Genomic DNA, 23,390 nt, shown 5'->3' on the forward strand with positions numbered 1-23,390 from the left:
CTATGAACGCAGATTCGGACAATTTCATGCTGTCGTGGCCGGATGTCTTGTCTGCAGTTGTTATAAGCTTACATCAATGATATCATGTAAGCTTATAATGTGTGAACTGTCATGAGGCGTGTCCGTGTACACAGATGCATTAGGCCTATGTTTAAATTTGCTGCTTATGTAATGCTAGTGTGCAGAGACACACTTATGTCCTGGTGGGACCAGCAATACCATCCATCGCATCATACTAAAAAAATCCAAACAACCTCTAAATGTGGTTATTGAGTAACCCTATTATAAGCAACCCTTTCAAATGGGTCATTTCATTTGACCCCGAAATGTTGTTATATTTTGACCCCAATGGGGTTACATTTTGACCATTATCTGTGGTCATTGAAATGACCACAGCCAATGGGGTCAATATTGAATAACCCAAATAAGGCAACCCTTTTTTAATTGACCCCGAAATATGGTAACATTTTGACCCCAATGGGGTTACTATTTGACCCAAATACGTAGTCATTGCAATGACCCTGATCAATGGGGTCAAAATGACCCCGTCCGTGGTATGGTGTTTAGTTGATAACTATGCTGGGGTCAAAAATGACCCCGTTTGGGTCATTTTTTGACCCCGTAGTTTTAAGTGTGTATGGGGTTTAAACTGCCTTATCTTGGGTTTACATCCCTTATCTAGGGATAAGGTGCCTTACCTGTGATTTAGACGGCCTTATCCTGGGTTTACGTTCCTTACCTGTGGCTAAGATGCCTTAACCTTAGCATGTCGCAGTCTAAACCCAGATAAGGCATCTAAATCCCAGATAATGCGCCGTAACCCCAGATAAGGGACGTAGACCGCCGATAAAGCAGTCCAAACCCCAAATAAGGCACTTTAACCCTAAATGAGGAACATAAACCTAAGATAAGGCACCTAAACCCAACATAAGGTGTCTTAACTCTAGATAAGGGTCGTTAACCCTAGATAAGGGTCGTAAACCTCAGATAAGACATCTAAACCCAAGATAAGGCGCCTTAACCCCAGATAAGAGACGTAAACTCAGATATGGCAGTCTAAACCCCGATAAGGCGCCGTAACCCCAGATAAGGGACGTACACCTCAGATAAACCAGTCCCAACCCCAAATAAGGCGCCTTAACCCTAAATAAGGAACATAAACCTAAGATAAGAGAAGTAAACATCAGACGGCGCCTTATCTGGGGTTTAGACTGCCATATCTGAGTTTACGTCTCTTATCTGGGGTTAAGGCGCTTTAACTTGGGTTTAGATGCCTTATCGGAGGTTTACGACCCTTATCTGGGGTTAACAACCCTTATCTTGAGTTAAGGCACCTTATGTGGGTTTAGATGCCTTTTCTGGGGTTTGTGTTCCTTATTTAGGGTTAAGGCGCCTTATTTGTGATTTAGATTGCTTTATCTGGAGTCTACGTCGCTTATCTGGGGTTACGGCGCATTATATGGGGTTTATATGCCTTACCTGGGTTTAGACTGCGATATGCTAAGGTTAAGGCATCTTAGCCACAGGTAAGGAACGTAAACCCAGGATAAGGCCACCTAAACCACAGATAAGGCGCGACTTATCCCTAGATAAGGGATGTAAACCCAAGATAAGGCAGTTTAAACCACATATAAGAGACATGAACCCCAGATAAGGTGGAAATGACACACTTATGCTTCTGCTCTCATTCAAAAATCACTTTTACGCGCTACCAAATGGGGGCCATCTTGGATTTCTGGGCAAAAATTATGTTGTAACGTCAAATTAATGTCAGATTCGGATTTCTTGGGGTTGACTTACCGGAAAAAGTGTCTTTAGGTAATCTGGTTCAAAACTTATTTTTTTCAAGATGGCGCCGGCGGCCACCATCTTGGATTTCTGGGTAAATATGAGTTCGTAATGTCAAAGTAATGTCAAATTTGAAATCCTTGTGGTCGACTTATCCAAAAAGTGTCTTTGTACACGATTTTAGGTCCTCTTGTTCAAAACTAAATTTTTCAAGATGGGGCAGGCCACCATATTGGATTTCTGGGTGAAAATGATGCCGTAATGTCAAAGTAATGTCAGAATCGGAATCCTTGTACTCGACATATCCGAAAAAGTGTCTTTGTACATGATTATAGGTGCTCTGGTTCAAAACTTAAATTTTCAAAATGGTGGCGGCGGCCATTTTGGATTTTGGCCTCTAGCGAAAAATGCCGGGATTTTCGCGAGGGACATGGTGGCTATTTTTTTCTAAATGGTCCATAGAAGTCGAATCAATCGTCAAACCTTACTAGCCAGAGAGTGGTCACCAGATTGAACTTTTTCACCTAACTACCCGTTCACGTGAAATACGTGCAACAAGTGAAATGGCGTGCACAGCATCGTATGATGAATGTGATCACGTAGGTCTCATGAGACAACACGCGCATCTTTTCAAATTATCTTTTTTTTTAACGAAAAACCTCTAACACTAAAACAAGAATTTGTCTTTAAAAAAGACAAGTTCACGGATCAGGTGTATAGTACATGTACTTTGAGCTACTGTGGTCTAACATTTAATATTCATATTTAACATACTCTGCACTTATTCGACAATAAATAAGTGATATGAGGCTTAATAATGATACCTGCGTCTTGACTCTTGAAAGCAATATTTTTTAAAAACCTCATTTTGAATTTTTAAGCCACCTCGGAGCCACCTATACAGGATCTCATTTTGCATTTAGGTTTTTATTGCGTTGCAAAGTAGCAAAACTTTCTTTATATATGGCCCAATTCGTGCCTGGAAAAGGCTATCCCCTCTTACAACCTATCGACAGGTCTGATTTCTATAATGAGGTGTCACCGGGTTTGCATGAGATAATATAATACCAAATCTAAACACCATGAAATTTACCACATCACGACCAATCTCACATTGGGCGTCCTATTCCTTTTTTTAAAAGAATTTTTATTAAGCCACCTACAAAAACAAATTTAGCTATAACTACGAAGAAAATTGTATTCATGATGCCTTATCACTAAAGTAAACAAATTACACAGCTATTTGCTCTTGCTAGCTTTTGTCAGGGTCAGGGATATTTATGAACACCAATATTATACAGGTTTATACACATGGGTTATTACAAGAGTCAATAAACATTCATTTAACTAGTATAGATAATGGGCTTAGTTTTGTTCAATGTAGTTATATTGAACTTTTTCTGAAGTAAATCGCCTGCTGCATAGTTTTCTAATACAGAAGATATGTTTACTTTGTGATTAGGCCTGGCCATGACCTGCTAGTTTTGATTAACCAATCAGTTATGTGTATTGTCAGCATGTGATAGCTATAAGCCAATTGCAAACATGTTTATAAAAAAGGCTAAAAAATTCCTACACTAAACAGACTCTTTGTCAGGTTTAAGGGCTAAATAGCAAGTTGTCATGTGGGGCAAGATTAGATAAAGGCATACAAACTAGGGTATGAGATATTAGGAATTATTTCCTAGCCTCTTAACCACAGGGTTGGTGGGCTATATAGCTATTCAAGACACAGGATATGTAAGGGATAAACTGTGCATATGAGATGTGGGGGCAAGTGGCATCATTTCACTGCCGTGAAAAAATCGCGCACCGCTTTGCCTCTTTTATATAAAACCCTTTTTTGGCTTTACATAGACCAAGCGAAAAATATAATCTTAAGACAATTTAAAAAACGAGAAACATATTTATTGTCATTTTATATATAGTTATTTATTTGTTTATTTGTTCATTTCTTCACCCCCATTTGAACAATTTTCCAGGGGGAGGGGGAAGTTCCAAAATTTCAGAAACATTTCCGGATTGTTGCCCTCCCCTCTCCCATGTACCCGGACCCGGGTACACAATCTCGGCGTCCCCACTGCATAAAAATTAAAACTAAGGACAATCAGTAATAATCACTCACAGTGCAACCACAAGAGCAATATTTATTTATGAACTTTACATTGGCATAGATATATCGCTAGAAACGTTGAGCGAAAATATAGTAAATAAAAATGATTATGATGCCCGAGTGATGATGATAATTTTGGAATGTATTTCCATTGTTCAAACTCCAAACCATAAATCACTGATGGTTAGACCAACCAAGGAAAAACCACTAATGACGTCAACAAAACTTTTGCCCAATCACCACGCCCTTTCTTCGTATTGACAAAACGTGTGTCATCGGTGACCCAACACCAGTGAATGAGGCTAAATGTGGCAAATGGCATTCCCGTCATTTTGATTTATGCGCACAAAATTAATGCGGAACAAGGTCAAACTCAGGGTGTCAATCATAATGCGCTTGGATGAACTTTACAACATATTTTTTATGTGACAGGTCCGATGCTTAATTTCTGAAAATGTAAGAAAAAAAATCCAGGCCTGTAAAGTGATTAGTGTTTTATTTCTTCCGTTGCTTTAAAAAATCGAGAACTAAAATAGCTAAACTCGGTGTGTATTGATGCAATGGCAAACATGATTTCCTATAATCATTCATAACTTCTTATATATATGATTGATGTTTGAGTATATGACATTGATTTTTTATATCAAAAATGCTTATTAGTTCATATAAAACACTTATAAACACTGCGATACAAATAATCACTCATGCAGTTCATACTTCATAGGCCTTTATTCCTTTCTCTCGCGCTTGTTCAGCGGCCTCATTTACTCGCGTTGGGTTAAGAGAGGTACACGCTTCATGTGATTGTGCAATGTCATTGTCAATAATGAACACTTGTGTTCAATGTCCTTCAAAAATGGTGCTCATTGTCATTCGTTCAATAAAATACAGAACTGCAAGAAAAGTAAGATTTAGATTGCTAATAATATTATTAATCATAGGCCTAACGTAATTAATAATAATAAATAATAATAATAATAGTAACAGTAATAATAATAACAACAACAACAACAATAATAATAACAACAACAACAACAATAATAATAACACTAATAATAATACTAACAATAAATAATAATAATGATAATAATATGATATAAATAAATAAATAAATAAATAAATATTATCATTATTGTTGCTGTTTTTGATGTCCGACAAAACAATTAAATAAATAAATAAATAGATAAATAAATAAATAAATAAATAAATAAATAAATATTATCATTATTGTTGCTGTTTTTGATGTCCGACAAAACATTTTGAAATTGAAAATGTGCTTTTTTATGACGTCATCGTTTGCAGTTGTCATTGTTTTGCATTGTCAGGTGGCGCGGGTACAATAGTTTATAGAGAAATTAACCCAATGAAGACTGACCGTCACGCGTCAAAAATCCATTTTTTTTTGATAAGGCAAAAAAAAAAAAAAGATTGTTTGCTTGTCCTCCACCGACCGACCCTAAATCTGGAAAATCTGGAAAAAAGGTTTTTTTAAAAAAAATTTTGTTTTACTGTACAAATGAATACCGACCCTAATTTTGGAAATTCCAGAAAAAGTTTTTTTTTTCTTTCTACATTTTTGACATCCTGAAATGTTTTTTTTTACAGTTTCTACACACTTTTGTACTGTTTTAAAAACATGAATGAAGTGCTATACAGTAGAGAAATAGGTGTATCCTTCGTGTAAGAGAATACCAAACAAATCCAAACTCTAATCCTAACCCTACCCTAACCCTAACTCCCTTACCCTAACGCCCGGGCCTAACGCCTAACCCTATTAATTCCTAACCCTAAACCTAACCCTAATCGTATTAGTATTTCGTGCTCTCTTACACTAAGGATAAACCGAGAAATATCCCAATTCACAACTATTTGGGCTATGTTTTGGCTATGACCTTAAAAAAATATTAAAAAAAAAAAACTTGTGGAGGAGGACAAGCAAAAATATATCTTTTTTCAGCACCAGTCATGCTGATATATTTATGTAATGGTAAAAGACACAATTATATTGTTTATTTGTTTGTTAATAACTCGACACAACTATTGTGGACTTCAGGTCGAGTTGTCGTATAGGCCTAATATTGACCAATAGCAATAAATTATTGCTATTATGACGTCACTGGAGCTGGTCGTTTGGGAGGAATCCAATGACCACAAAATCAATTTCGATGGTGCATATTAAATACCGGTACATAGCTTTTATATAGGGGAAATGTTTTTTTTTTACCAAGTTGCGTATTTTTCCTTTCACAAAAACTTCGGGAAACTTTGGGTTTTCTAAATGTTTATTTTTTATTTAATACCATGTCTCTGGTATAGGCCTAATACTGACGTCATACAGGGACAAGCTGGATAAACGGTCAGTTGTCGGTCATTCCTTATCGCTCGAACCATCATGCTCTTTATGTTTATCAGTGGTCAACATGGTCAATCGGAAATGGCCAGTGGCAGTTAAACAGGTGAAGAGCAATGGGAAAATCCCATACACTATTAGTAGGCCCTATTATAAATAGTTCATTATGTCATAACATGCGCATCGTACTTTTTTTTTTATTGTCATAACATGCGCATCGTACTTTTTATTCGACGTAGATAGGCCTAATTTAGATATGTTTCGATGCAACATGTCAATATTTGCGGTCGATATAATTGAAGACCGAAATAACAAGTTTGCGTATGACGTCCTGTCAACCAGACCAAAAATCATATACTGCGCAGGTCAGCAACCAATCATATCACGCCTTTGCCATGATGTCAGACGCAAACTAGTCTTTTTAATTCGGTTATTTCGGTCTTCAATTATAATATTTGATTTTTCGTCAACAAACATTCGTTAGAACAAAATGAATAAAATTGATTGAATAAACGAATACTTGATCTTGTTGAACGAATATTCTACCGTAAAAATTCGACAATAAGCATATGTGCCTATTTAACGAGTTGCTCGGACAAAAACGAATTTTTAAAAAGTCTAAAATATCTTAACACTTTGATTGACCAATATCTGTGGATTGACAATGCATATTAATGTTTGATAATGCCCATTACATCATATTGGGAATTTCCGAGGCTCAAGGACAACTATTAACAGCAGCTCTCATCTTCTATATCTTTGCAGTTATCATTATTTGTAAAGGCTAAATGAAATCAGAAGAAAAACAAAAAGGCAAATAAAACCATAAAACTTAACATGCTGGTCTGGTCATTCATTGGTCAAGCAGTGGACTTCACAGACATTGTCGCCAGACCAGTGGTGTAAAATCCCAACTTCTAAATATAGGCAACAATCAACATCATTTATTGGGATAAATAATTTATTGGGATCTCTAAGTGAGTCTCTAACTTCAAAGAGTTTAATTTCAACTTTAAACATTTCAACGGCGTTCTTGGAGAAACTTTCGAGCAAAAAGGGAATATATTTTTGATTGATTGTAAAATTTGTGCATTCGGCAACTATACCCTCTGCCCCCCTTGTCCGTGATGATAGAAATTGTGTTTTTATTTATGATTATTTTATTTAATGCTAACTTCAAATCTCGTAAACATTTGTGCCTACATTTACCGTCTATACGATATGTTGTTTTTATTTCACTAATAAATAATATTTACATAGCATAACATAAACGCATAACAAAATACCATCAAAGAATGACAAAACATGTATTTGAAAAGAGTAAAGACAGGTTGTCTTTTAGCTTCTAAAATACTATCAAATAACTTCTGAAGTTCTGATAAAAATGAGTACCTTCTTGGAATTTTGCAAGAAATTCATAATTTAATATCATGATTAATAATTACCAATGAAAGATATGTTATGAATTGATGCCATGCCAACAAGTCACACAACACCAAAAATTCGACCATGACGGAAACTTAAAGTTCCCGTCGAAATGTCATTATCCATCGAGAGAAATAAAAATCATAATAATCTTGAAAATCACTTGACCTATTCTTGGAAATCTATCTGGACATGCTGGAAATATCATTAATTTTGACCTCTACCCCATATCTTTCAGATGCACAACTTGTCGCGAGACCTTTTTTGTCAGCAGGAAATGACAAAATGATTAGTAAAACCCCCGGGGGTCACTCCCATTGTGGCCTGTACACCATCCGCGATAATGAAAACGCGTAAAAAGGGTGGTTTTCGTGGGTATAGGCACGATACGCGCGTAACGTGTTTAGCAAGGGTGTCAAAAACATGAAATATTGGAAAAAAGGGTAGCAAAATTGCAATTGCTAATACGCGGAAATGAAATTTAGGGTATGAAATTTGATGCAAGGAAGAAAATCCGTGTTTAGGGTGTCGTTTTAGCCAAGGGTTAAATCCTTGTTTAGTGTGCTTTTCAAAAGTTGATTATCGCGGATTGTGTACAGGCCACAATGGGAGTGACCCCCCGGGGTAAAACCTAGACTTTGAATTCAGAGTCTATGGTAATACATATTTATTTTGATGATAATTTTCCACAGGCCTTCTATTTTCTATTGAGCATTTGCTTAATGTGGAGATATAAAACTTTCTCAAGTTCAATCCGAAATCCCAAAGACGTTTTACGCGTAGGGGAGAATTAAAAAACAAAAACAAACAAACAAACAAACAAAAAAAAAAAAAAAAAAGCCAAAACAAACGAAGGGCAGGGTGTGGTATAAAAGTAAAGACTTTTGAAAAATGAATCAATAAAGATAGACCAAAACAATTATCTAAATAGGCTTAAAGCCATAAATGTGTGTGATTTGCTCCACAGTGACGCCCTCCATTTTTGTCGAATTTCTATACTTTTTGCATGATTAATTATGATGCCCAATGCATATCAATATATACCATGCATATGAAAGACTAAGCCTCAATGAAGTGCTTAGGATTTTTAAGAAGTAATTAATTAGCATACATCCCAATTCACAAACTGGTTTTCTTAATTTACCTCATAATTTCGGGTTAAAATTATCCGAAAACCTCCTTGACAAGTGTTACTACAAAATAATGTGACCGAAATCATCAGAATAGTAATAAAACTAGTGGCAAATGGTGGTCATAGACCACAAACCTAGCTGGGGCATGTTGGTGTTGTGGAGGTATCTGACCCCTACAAAATGTTCCAAAAATGCTCCCCTGGTCATGGGGTTTGTTTTCACCAAGTTTGAGTCCCGTACTCCTAACAGATGTCCACAAAATTCAATTCTAAGATTTGACCCCAGATGACCTTTGACCTGACCTATGCATGATGTTCCATAATGTTCCCCTGGTCTTGAGGTTTGTTGTCACCATGTTTAAGCCCCGTACCTCTTACAGATATCCAGAAAATGAAATTCTACGATTTGACCCCAGATGACCTTTGACATGACCCTTGCACAGTGTTCCAAAATGTTCCCCAGGTCAGTAAGTTTGTTGTTGTGGAGTTTGAGCCCCATACCCCTAACAGATGTCCAGAAAATGCATTTAGAAAATTTGACCTCTACATGACCTTTGACCTGACCCTGCAAAATGTTCCCCTGGTCATGAGATTTGTTGTCACTGAGTTTGAGCCCCATACCCCTTGCAGATATCCAGAAAATGAAGTTATAAAGATTTTACCCCAGATAACCTTTGACCTGACCCCTGCAAAGTGTTCCAACATGTTCCCCTGATCATTAAGTTTGTTGTCACCAAGTTTGAGCCCCGTACCCCTTACAGATGTCCAGGAAATGCGTTTCTAAAATTTGACCTCTGCATGACCTTTGACCTGACCCCGGCAAAATGTTCCCTTGGTCATGAGATTTATTGTATTGAGTTTGAGCCCCATACCCTTACAGATGTCCAGATAATGCAATTGTAAGATTTTACCCCCTTAATGACCTTTGACCCCAATTCTGTGTGCAAGGTATGGGCACTGGGTAAAGCCGATGCACATGTGTAAGTGACGACATTGTGCTATGTAATATGTGGCAGAAGAAGCATTTTGAAGATATTTGGTTATATACCGAAAATGCCCTTTAATGACATTTGATCCCAATTCTGTTTGCACCCTATGGGCACTGGATATAGCCGATACATGTGTGCAAGTTACGTAATTGTAGGGTGTAATATGTAGGAGGAGAAGCATTTGGAAGTTTTGTTGACAGAAGAAGAAAGAAAGAAGAATCGGAGAGCATTACAGTACCTAGCTGGGGGGTGTAAACCCCCCAGCTAGGTAAAAAAAGATAATAAAGTTACTCTAACATGGATGATGTACATATATTATTTATTATTAAACAGAGATACATCTGATTTTAGACAAGGAAGTTATTTTTCAGAGAAAATTGTGAAAACAAATCATGATTGATGACACGTGGTGTCAAATTTTATAAAAATTTATAAAAATTTATATAAGACGGTGTGTGAAAGTATGCGCTAAGTCCCCGGTGGCCATCACAGTGCCTGGGACTGCCAAGGAACGCGATATTTCTTTCCACAGCGTGCAATGTGTAGTGTTGTATTTCATCATGACTTGATCACAGACCTGATTCCACGAAAATGAAATCCAAGAAACTCGGGGATATCCCTTCTTGAGCCCGTCGAGTCTGGTCGAGGCGTAGGGTCAAGCTTTAAAATAGCTATGATGTAAACATGGTACAAGGCATAGATACTAAAAAATAAATTATTTATTTTAGTATCTATGTACAAGGGCACGCCAGGGTGTTGTATAGGTGTATAGTCACCATTTCTATTCACTTTGTTGGTAAACACAATTGCAGGCCTAAACATTTTATTTAGGAAACTGGAAAGCATTTTGAGGTTTGCGGTGATAACTGATTTCTGCGGCTGAAATGTTGGAAGCAAGGTCGCAGGCATATCCCGGTACATTGCAATGAAAAATAGGAAAACTCTGAATAAAATTTCCTTTAAAAGGGAAAGCCAGCCTCAATGTAGAAGAGGTCTTGTAATTAGTTTTGGTCAATGTGAAAGGCATTTTTAGGATCACGCTTACATCTACATGACAGTCCACCAAACCATCAACGATGAGAACATGCACACTGAAACAGCAGAAAACATTAATTCCTAATCTCATGTCAACTCTTTTAATTCATTACATGTACTCCAAATTGTTCTGGTCTGTTTGTTTTGTTGTTGTTGTTGTTGTTGTTGTTGTCGTTGGGTTTTTTGTCTTTTCAGCTTTTTACCCACGATATCTCAATTTCCAATTTTGTAATACCAGAACTTACGAACTCAATATCTTCGCTTAGGAATGTCCGATTTCACTGCTTTCGATATATACACTGCCGGTTTGAGTTAACTTACATGTACATTTTATTTTAAAATAACTTAATTAATTCGCAATGTATAGTTTAAGCCTACTATATTATAATAGATAGTGGCCAGCACATTTATAAAGGACTGGTTACTCACTACAATCTTCACTCTTAAACTGTGTTTTTCTGAATGTGCTGATCATGTTGATTGCTAGTCGGAAACTCCTGCGAAGCTATGGACATGGCATCTTACATACTCCATTCTATAACAGTCTGCCTAGTGCCTTGTGTGTTTTCTCTTCAATCATTTTGTTGAATGTAATTTTATGAATCAAATAGTTATGTGTCATTTTATTTATAATAAAGAAGTTATTAAATTAATAAAGTAAGACAATTTATTTATCTATAAGTGCATGTCAAATGGGGTACATTGTTCAATACTATATGCATAAATTATGCCCATATTATAGCTAGGCCCTAAAAACTTTATTTTGCATCGGATTTTTCCTGTTGAAAAGACAAAACTGATGTTTATGATAGCAACCATTTCATCAATAACATTTTGAGTCATTTTATCCATAAAACGACACAGGATATGATAGATAACTACTTTCACATCAATATGGTCCATATGATCACAGATTGTTGAGAATCTGTGATATGATCCGGGGATATGATGAAGATTTTGATTCTATAGATCTGTTATCAACATGATATCACGCTGTTCAGTGGTCAAGGAGTAAGGACCCCCGGTCAAGGACACTGATATGACATCATAGGTGATGTCAGATTTTCTTCTGCTGACCATATGATGCTATATATATTAACTATTATTGTTACATTTAGGCCTTTAAACTTTTAAAGTCATAATTAATTAGTTCAAACATAACTTTGGTAATACTCACTCGTTTTCGTTCGTTGAAACGGCAAAACATACTTACTTTTCCTAACAAATCGAATTAAAATATTTTAAAAAAATTTAACCACAAAAAGTAAAAAAAAAAAATCATTCCAATACCACTAAAATATAATCTCTTGAGTAAACTGACCCCAAACCTGAAACAGGTACCAGCCCCGAATGGGCTGGCGAAAAAAGGGAAAAGTGCGTAAAATCAGGGCAAGAATGCTCAAAACGGGCTAAAAAGAAATAAAAACGCGGAAATTTGGGCAACACAAAAAAGGGAATTCCTTTTAAACTGGAGCGGTTACCGCACAAAAGCTGAACCACAGGGCTTCGGCAGTATATTGTGGTATAGCATCTGTCACCCGTGGGTTCATATCTTCTTGGGATATGTGAAAATGACACAAAATAGGAATATTGACCCAAGTCTTAAAGCAGTGTCACCCCCGCGTGGGGAAGTTATTATTATTATTGACATTACTTTTCCGAGGCTCAGTATTAAAATTGGTCAACTCGCATCTTCTGATTTAAATCTTCAGCAGTTATCGATATCATCATTTGCCAGCTTTGAATAAAGGCAAATAGTCCTTGTGCTATCAGTGGTCATTGGTCAAACAGTGGCCTTCAAAATGTTTTCCACGGCCGGCAAATAAGGAATTCCCACTGACTTCTAAATATATATTTTTTCATTACGTAATGTCGAAGGTGTTCTTTTGAGAAATCATTGAGCAATTATTTTTGAGATTGAGTTTTTACCAGTCCCGGGTTAATACCAGTACACGTAAATAGTGCAAATATGCAAATTGCATAAATGTTGGGTCCAACATACAAATGCATTATAATAGACAGCGTACAATTGGCCAATACAATAGCTTCCAAATTATAAAATCAAAGAGATTTATTTAGGCCTAACCATAAAGTTCAGGTGCAAGAATTGAGTGACTCACTTGAACCAGACTCTGCTTGAACGTAATGTATCATGTTTATTTATTCATATTTGCGTTCAATCAGATACAAATACTACTGTCACTCTCTATCGGATTAGACCTCTACTTAACCCCTAAATTATCAGATAATCAAATATTATCTGAGATAATCTAGGTAATAATATGATAACATTTTAGGAGGGAAATCCCCGATGCTTTTCGCTTCTTCCAGGCGGAAGGTCATGTTTTGTGAACGGGAGGGTCTGCAATAGATAGAAGATGAGTTCCATGGAATTGAATCTTATTTTGGACATGTAATCAGATTTGTGTTGATATTGCTATCAATGGCCGGTCCAAAGTGCAATATTAGAGCATCGAGATAAAATAGTCATCCAGGTGGGTAGTGTGCGGTATATGGTATTATTAATTTATTAGTAGGGCTTAATTGTTTTCAATAGAAATTTATGAATTAAAGGATCGATAATCAAATAAATGAAGTCAATGAAATAAATAAAAAAATAAATGCAATAAATAAAAAATAAATAAATAATTATGATTTTAATGCATCTTTAATTAATCGGTGATATTCGCTAAATCAGAAAATCCAAAATATCATCAAAAATCAGATTTTTGCATTTTTGTAAAGAGAAATATGTGTGCCAAACACATAGGCGTAGATCCTGGGGATGGGGATTTATCCCCCCAATATTTTGCCAGGGGGATGGTCCATACAATCATCCCCCAATGTTGACGCCTGATAATGGGTTTCTGACCAAATTAACCTCATATTTGCACATTTTAGCCCCAAAAGTGCAAATTTTCGCGCGCTTCGCGCGCATTTAATCTACGTTTACACCATATTTCATCAGTTTAGCTTCAAAATAGCAAAAAATTTCGCGCGCATTTATATCATAAACTAATTTTGTCGCCAAAGGGTGTTGGATTGACTATACTTCAAGATTTTTTTCCAACTTCATCCCCCCCCAATGTCAAAAAGAAATCTACGCCACTGCATGGCCAAACATGAGTGCCAAAAAACGGCATATTTTGGTCAATCATGATCATGAGATTGTGGGAGTCGGTACATGTACACTGCAATGCAACGGAGCTGAGCCTCATGATTAAAAATGTACTTAAAGTGTATGTCGCTGGGATGAAAAGCCGACGATCAATTGAAAATTTGGACCTTTCGTATGGATTTCTTCCCCAAAAACATAAAAAAGGGGGTCTTTTGGGGAATAAAATATCTTCAATATGAAAGGTCGAAATTTTCAATTGATCGTCGGCTTTTCATCCCAGCTACATACACTATCATTAGATTTATTAAGTTTATTCGAGGACTGCAGTTATATATCAAACGTTTCAAAAAAGTATCAAATTTAATAATTTGTCATTAAAAATTTGTATTATATCTCGAATCTCTGAACTATTCCATGTGTTTCACACAAGCTAGCAAAATATATTGCATTATTTCCTTCAAATAGCTCACACTTGATCTTGTATGCCTTTATTTACATATCCAAGAATATCAAAGCGTGTTTTAGAAACGCCAAACAATCTATCAGCCGGGCTATCAGCATCTTGTCTTTCTTTTATTGGGCCTTTAACCCACTGACGGGGAATCCCCAGGTAAATGAGCGACCAGATAGACACATCGCCTCTAGTTTAAAATCAGGTGAATCGTGTGGGTGTCGTGACCGATTTTATAGCTGGATATATGAACATGATGAATGTCTCGAAACGTTTTCTTTTATGTAAATAAATATCAGACACACTATATTCCCTGCACGTTTTATCTTCCGTTTTATTTGTTCATTAGTCTTTTTGATCATATGTTTTTTGTTTGGATGCGTACCATTTTCAGTGCGGGTGATATAGATAGGGGGGCTACAATGTTGTGTAATTTTGACCCCAGCAAAATTGTACTGTTGGTCGAATTCGAAAGCTGTAAAATAAAACTGGCTTATTAAAATCATGTAAATCGTGCAATTATCATAATTGCTTTGAAGAGACAACATGTCCAATTTTGATCTTTTTTTAAGGGGACAGCTAACGTATCGTCGTACTAACGAACAAATCTCACATTCTGAAGCGTGGCCAAGATAAGGCCGTATAAAATTAATATTTTGGTTCTCGTCCAGAGGATTTTCATGAATTGATGAGGGAGGGAAGTGTTTTTTTTTTTTTTCAGTGTAAAATCAGCATTGTCTGTAGTTTTCGGTCTTTTCCAACAGTGCTCGAGGAAACGATGAGGCACTTTTTTTTCCAAATGTGAGATTCTGAGGGATAAACCCCCTAGAGTACCAGAAAAAGACTTGGAAGTGGTCCTTGTTCTCTAATAAACTTATTTATATGTATGAAAAATTCATAAATCATTCCAAAGTCTAAAATAATTGAAAAATCTAAAAAAAAAAAAAAAATCCCAGAAATTGAGGAGGGAGGGGACGAGAACCAAAACATTAATTTTATACGGCCTAATAAGTGACTTTTCTTTCATTTAACTCATTTTTCGGCTTAAAGGGGCATATCGTGATCCACAGCCTCATCCACCCCAACACTACCCCCCCCTCAAAAAAAAGTTGAGATTTGTATACCACTGTCCTCTGGCTAAAAAAATTCTTGCATATTAATTTGTTTATTAAAAATATCGTCAAATTTGTATTTCGTTCTACAACACAGTGGCCTATATATGGAGCAGTCTGTGTATTAAATACAGATAAATCATTCATAACTCGCAAACGCAAAATCGGAATCAACTGAAATTTTGTGAATAAGCTTTATTCCATGGCCTACCTCCTGAAAATGTCCGAAAGAGAATGTTAGAATCACGAAACATTCCTTTAAAAATAACCAGAAAATCTCTCTGACAACTTTTTAGTAACTTAATATTAAGCCGATTTCATAATTTTGGCAAAGTTGACCGAAATTGGTTATTTATTTAATATGGCAGACCCCGTATCAGCCACAAAGGTATATGGCATGGTGTATACCATGTATACCAGTGGCGTACCGTGACCGCCCAACCCCGGGGGGCTGAAGAAAATTAAATTTTGCCGCCCCTTCCTCAAAAAAAAAAAAAAAAAAAAAAAAAAAAAACGGTTTCAGGCGCTAGCGCCCTAAAAGCAGCACATTTTGATGTATAGTACCATTTTTTCAAAATTTTTTATGCTTTTTTATTTACTAATTCTTTTTGCCGCCCCTTCGTTTTTGCCGCCCCTTCTTCTTCCGCCGCCCCTTCATTTTGGCCGCCCCCTGGCTTTTACCCCCAAAGCCCCCCCCCCCAAAAATACGCGCATGTATACGGCATGCTTATATTGTCACATGAAATATTTCATAATTTCATATTTTTTTTTTAAAGTGTGTATCTTTCAAGTTCATTATTGACGTCAATTTATTGTTGTCCAATCAGGGTCGCGGTTAAAAATAAGAAGTACAGTGAAAGTATTCATTCAAGCGCGAAAACCAAAACAATCGTTTTCAACGGGATATTTCAGATGTAAAGTTATTCGGAGTATTAGACCGTGAATTTACGTCAAGAAAATGTTATATTTAGTAGTTCCCAGGGACCTATGTTTCTATTTTTAAAATACAATTGGTTATAGTATTCAGATATTTATTTGTAATATTTTGGATAAATTCCTCATCATTATGATCATTCAAGTGTTACTCTTCAGTGACATGATTAGATGAGTTAATTTACGTATGAGCTAGACAAAAATGGAACACAAATTTTCTTTACTTAATAGTGACTCTAAAATACCCTCTTGAACAACATATTCAAAAAGGGCAAAAAAGAGCAGGGGAAAAATGTTTGTTTGCACATTTTCAAAATAGCCGCTAACTTCGCAGGCCTCAAATTTCATAATTTTGATTTGGTTATTAGAACTTAGCTGATCAGAATAAATATTGTAATTTCTATGATTACAAATCATTTATGACGTTACGTATGTGTGTGTAAAAAAAGTTTGTATTGCCATAAAGCTCCAAAGTTGGGGTCGGCCGGTATTTTTTTTAAATATAATTATATAAAATTGACACATTTAAAAACGCAATTTCAACACAAAATATGATGGTGAACGATCGATCCATAAGGTTTAATTGTCAGGTTCGTTTTGTACAGAGTTGTGGAATACAAATTACAAACAGGCAAAACATTTTTCGAATCATACCAAATAGGCCCCTATATGAATTCAAATTAAAAAAACAAAATACAAAAAACGCAACCCTATTTTTCAGGTTTTAGAGTCAGTCGGTATTAAGGTAATTCATTTAAATCATTATTTTTTTTCTCTTTTTTTCATTCTTTTTCACTATTCTTCACTTCCTTATTGGATATGCATATTGAGCGGGTCAATTAATTTTGGTATAGGGCTATAGAATTAACCTTATATGGAAACAAAGGAAGTACAAACGGTCACGTGTACATAATAAGCATAACAATGTAGGCCTTAAAAGTCAAGACAAATTAGTCATTGTTACCAGCAGACCATGAAGTGACCATCAGCCTTTGATTTGCATGAATGGAATCGCCCCTGAATAAGGGATCATGCCACCCTTTCTGGTTAAATATGTTTTTGTAGTTATTGCTTAATTAACCACGAGGGGTGTGCCCCCAACCTACACACGCACCAACCCCACCCCCTTTATTCTCATCGCTCACACCTCTTTTTCCATCTTTTGTTTTGTTCTCTTGGCCCTCTCTCTAGCTCCCCTTTTTTTGCATGGATCGCCGGGGGGGTCACACCTATGCATTACGCATAATTTCCGAGGACCTGAAAAAGTTCCATGTTGTGTTAGTTTGAAGGCTCTACAAAATCGGTAATCCGAAAAAGTCCTCACACCTAACTCTAGAGGAATATAATTAGGCTCATTGAAGTCCCGTGCCCCTTCGCTCAGTCCGAAATGGACCCCGTTTACGATATTTTCAGCGGAGTTTTGAGGACCCGTGTCTAGTCTGGGGGACAATTCCCCCAGACTGCTAGATTGTCAGAAAGCTTTATCATCCTCCCAGTTTCTCAAAAGGGTACATGTTACATGTATATACAACCCAACGTCAAATAAAACTGTGCTATCATGATGATGGTATGAACACGTTAAGACCAATATGGTATAGACATGCGGAAGGAAGGAACACAATATTAGGAAGTTATTGACAAACAGGCCGGATGGAAGAAAGCTTTCGATAAGGTGTACAATCACTTTCCATCTTAGTGTTTCTCTCAACTAGGAAGAGAGGTGCATGGTAATAACTGGTTTCACCTGTATGTCAATCAAACCTGTGGTTTGTTATGGGTCATTCAAGTTCACCATGTGAGTTGGTCTTCCGATCATGATACATGTAGGCCTACATGTATTCCACCCGAAACTAAATTTCAGGTTTCACTGCATGTTCACCACGGAGACCTACATTAGACCTAAAAAGTTTGTACTGCCCTTAAAACTAGTTTTAAGCTCCTAAGTCAGGGTCGGTCGGTTACGTCTTTTTTTTTTTTTTTTTTGGGGGGGCGGGGAAGACCTATCTTCAATACTAAAGGTAAAAAATTTCAAATAACATAATAATGGTCGGCTTTTCCTCCCAGCTACATTTTTAATAATTCGAGAATTAAAAAAAAATGAACAAGTCAAAATTATTTGATATCATCAGGACATTCCTCGTATTTAGAATGCAATGTGCTCTCAGGTCCCACAAAAAATACTGTGCAAACGTCGCTACCTGACCCCTTAAATAAGTGAAGAACAATTTCATTAATTATTTGTTGAAATTTAATACGCAAGACTCATGAAGGCTGAAGCCGCAACATTTGTCCCAGATGTATAAATAATTCTGGATATGAGACACATAGGCCTATTTTTCAATATTACTAGTTCAGATATTTCGTTTGAAAATTACCATTTTGTGTGATTTCCCTCCAATTTGTACTCAAACATGGGTAATATTATTAATATATAGGCCTACAATGGCTCCCGGGCAATGGCTATACCGTGATTTCTGGCACGCCCTGTACAGCGTGATGAGTTCGCCAACATAATATTAAGATGTAATCAAATGATCTATGATGTAATAGACATGACAAAGTTGGCTCACAAAACATTAAACTTATTTTAAGTTTGTAAAATTATTTTAAGTTTGCATGTCCCTCAAGGTACACCGTACCTTTGGCTATTATTATTTTATTATCTTTACAAAGCATTTCTTATTCATCTCTGCGTCTGATATAAAGATGGAAAGTATTTTATTACAAAGATCATAGTCCATAGGATTAGACACAATTTAGGCAATTATTCAATGTTATTCAATCATTAAGATTCAAGCACTTGCAGCACTTAGATGACGTCAATTAGCCCCCTTTTTTAATTGGCATACGTCATAAATCATAACATTCGGCTTAATTCGTATCAAAATAATGTTTTTATCTGTTGTTTAAAAGTGTTGACAAAATCATGAAATTTCCATGCCTAAAACAGCTCGACTGAAAAGTTATGCCACTAACGTCATTCACATATAAAAGATGAAATTTAGAAATCAATTATGTTTATTGACTAATTGACCATGATGACTTCGGCCACTGACCATTGCGACCATGCTGACGTGAACTCTTTGAATAGAATTCAATATTTACACGATTTACGAAAGCACTGCGTAAAAGTTTGTTGCAATCAATACCAACACCCCTCAGTAAAATAAACTAGTCCACAATGATATCATTGATAAAGTTCAACCAACAACCAATCACAATCCACATTACACCATAGTTTGGCCTTGCTAATGTTTATGCATGAGAAGGTTAAGTATAAGCGTCAGTTTACCACTGCCAAGAATTTAGTATTAGTAAAAACACTTGATCAAAACACACGTGAACTAAAACAGGTTGATATATATATTCTCTAAAACAAGGTAAGTGTTTAGTTGATTCTTTAACCATGTTAACCATTTTGTTTCTATTATGCAGGTATTAGCAACAGATTATGTGATTATCATTATACTAATAACCCGGGCTAATAACATGTAAATGTTGTAATGTATTTTGTAGCTTCTACTTCTTATTTTCTTGCGCGAATTGTGCACAGTTCCAACTTTGTATGGGGAAAGTGCGTGGGCTTGAGCTGGTTTGCATCAAAACAGTCAATTTATTATTTCATGCATCGTTCATATATTAAGTTATGTATGGTTCATGAAACTTCCACGGTCTTCAATATTATAATGATTTCGTGCATTCAACTTTACGTATATGATTGTGTTGATATATGTGTGCTAAGAATGTTAAGTTTTGACAATGGAAAATGTCACAATATTATGGGAACAACATCTGAAAGTTCATACTGTTATACATTTTTCAGACTTTCAAACCAACGAAGTTTAACCCTGGGATGGGAGTTTAACACAACTTAATATTACGAATTTATTATTTGCCAAGCTTATCAAAGTGCAACTGAATTGCAGGTTGGCAAGATACGGTACTAGTTTTCATATCAGAAAATAACCTAGGGGCACTGACCCTATGACATTTTAAGTTTTGATCATGTTGATAGTGCCAAACAGACGGTATACTAATGCTTCTACACTGTGTTTATCTTTCTTTTGCAGGATTTCCAACTGACAACATGATTCAAATACGGAACCAAATGCCTAACTTTCCATTGCAACAGGTGAGTTACTTATGCACTCAATATAATTTTATATAGGCATGTCATGCCAGTATTATTTTTAATATTTCCAAGTATTGATGTTCTGCAAACTTGAAAATGGAATGAAATGTGATATTTCTAAAAGTTTGCAAAAACAAATATCAAGTTATAAATGAAGTGATAGCTGATTGTGTTACTTCCAACTTCGCAAAAGTTTGTGTCTTCTTTTTAAAACTAAAGTTCCTTTGGGAAATTGCGCAAATGCTCGTTGTATTGTATTGTATTGCATGTAAAGTCGACATAACAGGCCCCGGCCCTACATGTCAAAATAATAATGCAATTTTAAAAAGCGCGCTATCATTACAGTTTTGGAACTTCCCGATTGGGTCGTTCAACTCCTATGTTAAACATGGAAGTAAAATGCTTTTGTTGACAAAAAGTTTCGTATAAGTTTGTGATGCCAAGTAGTTAGAGGCAAATATGCTCAAAAACCTAGTTTTTATTTGATTGTAGATTCAATATATAGATACAAAATGTTTTATACCAAGGTCAATTCTCGGGCGGACCTGGAAGTTTAGCTATTGCTTCCTTTCAGTGCTTAGTCAATCACAATAGAGACTCGGTAAAATGAAGTTCTGGTTCAATAGCTCTCTATTCACAGAACCATTCACTCTCGCTTTTCTATAGAGACTTCCCAAATTTATATTCAACTGGCAGCCCGAGCGCAACATATATTCGGTTTCTGTTAGCTTTGATAAATAACAGTCGTCCAAAGTTCAATGTTGTGCCATTTTGAGGCAGAACTGCCTTTTGTCCGAGGTAGAATTGCCTTTTGTATGATTGTTTGAAAAAAAAGAGTGATATATCTAAATTCTAATAATAAATAGATTTAATAAAAGAAGTCCAAATTTCAAGGGGCGAGATAAAACATGACTGATGCAGGTCTATTTATTAAACTGGGACGGGAAGATGAAAATTCGCAACGAATTCACCTTGCAATGCAATGTTTACATAGTTTAATTGTCAAAATGTTTATTTAGTTGTGTAAATATAACATGTATAAAGTCTTGCGACATGCTACTGAGCACGCACCATGTCCAATTAAACGTACTATAAAATTGTCATCGCAGACAAACGTCAAATATTGTTTAATAATAATGATAGATTAGTCTTATCACTATCAGTGCTGAAAGGGTTAAAAGTGGATGTGGCATTGTTTACAGTGCCAAAGTCGTGACCTTGTTCCACGAAGCGGTAAAAGGGGAAATCCCCTCAGCTCCCCTCTGGCTCCACCAATCACAAGCCACCTTATATACGTAGTGGCTGGATATAACTATGATGTCATGGGTTTAGACAAAGTGGCCTCATCATTGGTACTCTTGACTTATCGTATGAATATGTATTAAGTTGGATATGACCAAAAGTTTACGTGAACTGGAGCACATGGAACAACAATCAAACTTTAAGGTGCAATTAAATTCCATTCACAATGCATTGCTATGGAGAGTTTGACGTAGAGAATGATGAATCCTGCATACCGGACTTGTATTTTTTGTGTGGTTTTGGGCAACTATTTATGATGATATCATTGTAATAGTACTTCAAATATTGTGTTATGGTTTTAGGTGAATGATCTACATGCATGTTGCAATTATTATTATAATTGCATCAGGATTTGAAGTTTTTTTTTTTTTTTTTTCAATAAAAAAAAAAAAGAATTTGAGGGAGGGGCAAGGTGACTTTCCAGGGGCGGATCCAGGATTTTTTCGATAGAGGGGGCGCCTTTTGGTCGACGACGAAAAAAATGGTGTTAAGGGGGTTACCCCCTCGAAAACTCAACGGTTTTGGCCCATTGTTTGCTGTTCATGGCCAAATTTGTTAATTTTTTAAATTTCTTTCATTTTTGTATTTTTTAAGTTAGGCGGCGCCCTTTGCTAGTCAAAAAATAGAGGGGGCACGCGCCCCTAAATCCGCCACTGCTTTCAAGGGGGAAATTTGACAAAAATGGGCTCAAAAGGCTTACAAATATCATATGGGAACTAGCATGGGGGCAGTTGCATTGGCTATGCTGCCACCACTCTTTTGATATTAACTATGACTCTGAGTATGAAGAATGATGAGTGATGGAATTCTAAATCTCTAAATGTTTTTGTGTTTTTACAGACAAATCAACCAAATGAAACAGAAATGAACTGGGACAGATTCTTAGAAGAACCATTGGACTCAAGTCTTCCAAGATTTGCCTCCGCTTTTATCCCAAGAGCGTCCTCACCTGGTCAATTCTCCACAACAAGTACTAACATAAGCGAGCAACAAGAAATATGGATGAATCTTGATGAGCTGCCCGATTCCCCTTGCCCTTCAGACCTCTCTGATAGTCCCAGTATTGAAGATATTGAAAATATGATATTTCAAGAGATCAGAAGAGGAATCATCAATACATGCCAAGAAATCAACATTTCTCCAGGTGGGTGCAAAAATTTGTTGTCTCCAACATTGTAAAGGTCATAAAAGATCAAAATCTACATGTTACAATTGTCCAAACCCAGTTAACATATCTAAAACGCGTATCAATACATTCACAAAGCTATTCTAGTTGAAATTTATACACCCCTATGGCAGACACAACCTTAATCTTTCCACACAAGGAGTGTGAATTTCAAATAAGGTTGTCTATGTAGCCCAAACCCACCTTTGGTGTTCAGGAGGCAAAAGCCTTAGGGATGAAATCAAAACTCGACCGGCAGTTGACCGCTGGTTCCCATTGTTTAGAACAATAGACACCGGATGGAACCGGCAGTCAACCGCCGGTTGAGTTTTGATTTCATCCCTT

The 23,390-nt window shown here is 36.2% G+C and overlaps 1 protein-coding gene across 1 annotated transcript in view; it reads left to right on the forward strand.

The window, feature by feature from the left end:
• LOC140168157 (uncharacterized) overlaps positions 1–23,390 on the forward strand; it is a 61,089-nt gene that overhangs the window by 32,829 nt on the left and 4,870 nt on the right. The window contains exons 3-4 of the mRNA XM_072191480.1: positions 20,517–20,578; positions 22,721–23,024. Of these exons, the coding sequence (XP_072047581.1) occupies positions 20,517–20,578; positions 22,721–23,024 (366 nt within the window). The remainder of the gene's footprint in view (positions 1–20,516; positions 20,579–22,720; positions 23,025–23,390) is intronic.

This window comes from Amphiura filiformis, chromosome 13 (assembly GCF_039555335.1).
Source record: "Amphiura filiformis chromosome 13, Afil_fr2py, whole genome shotgun sequence".
Lineage (NCBI taxonomy): Eukaryota > Metazoa > Echinodermata > Ophiuroidea > Amphilepidida > Amphiuridae > Amphiura > Amphiura filiformis.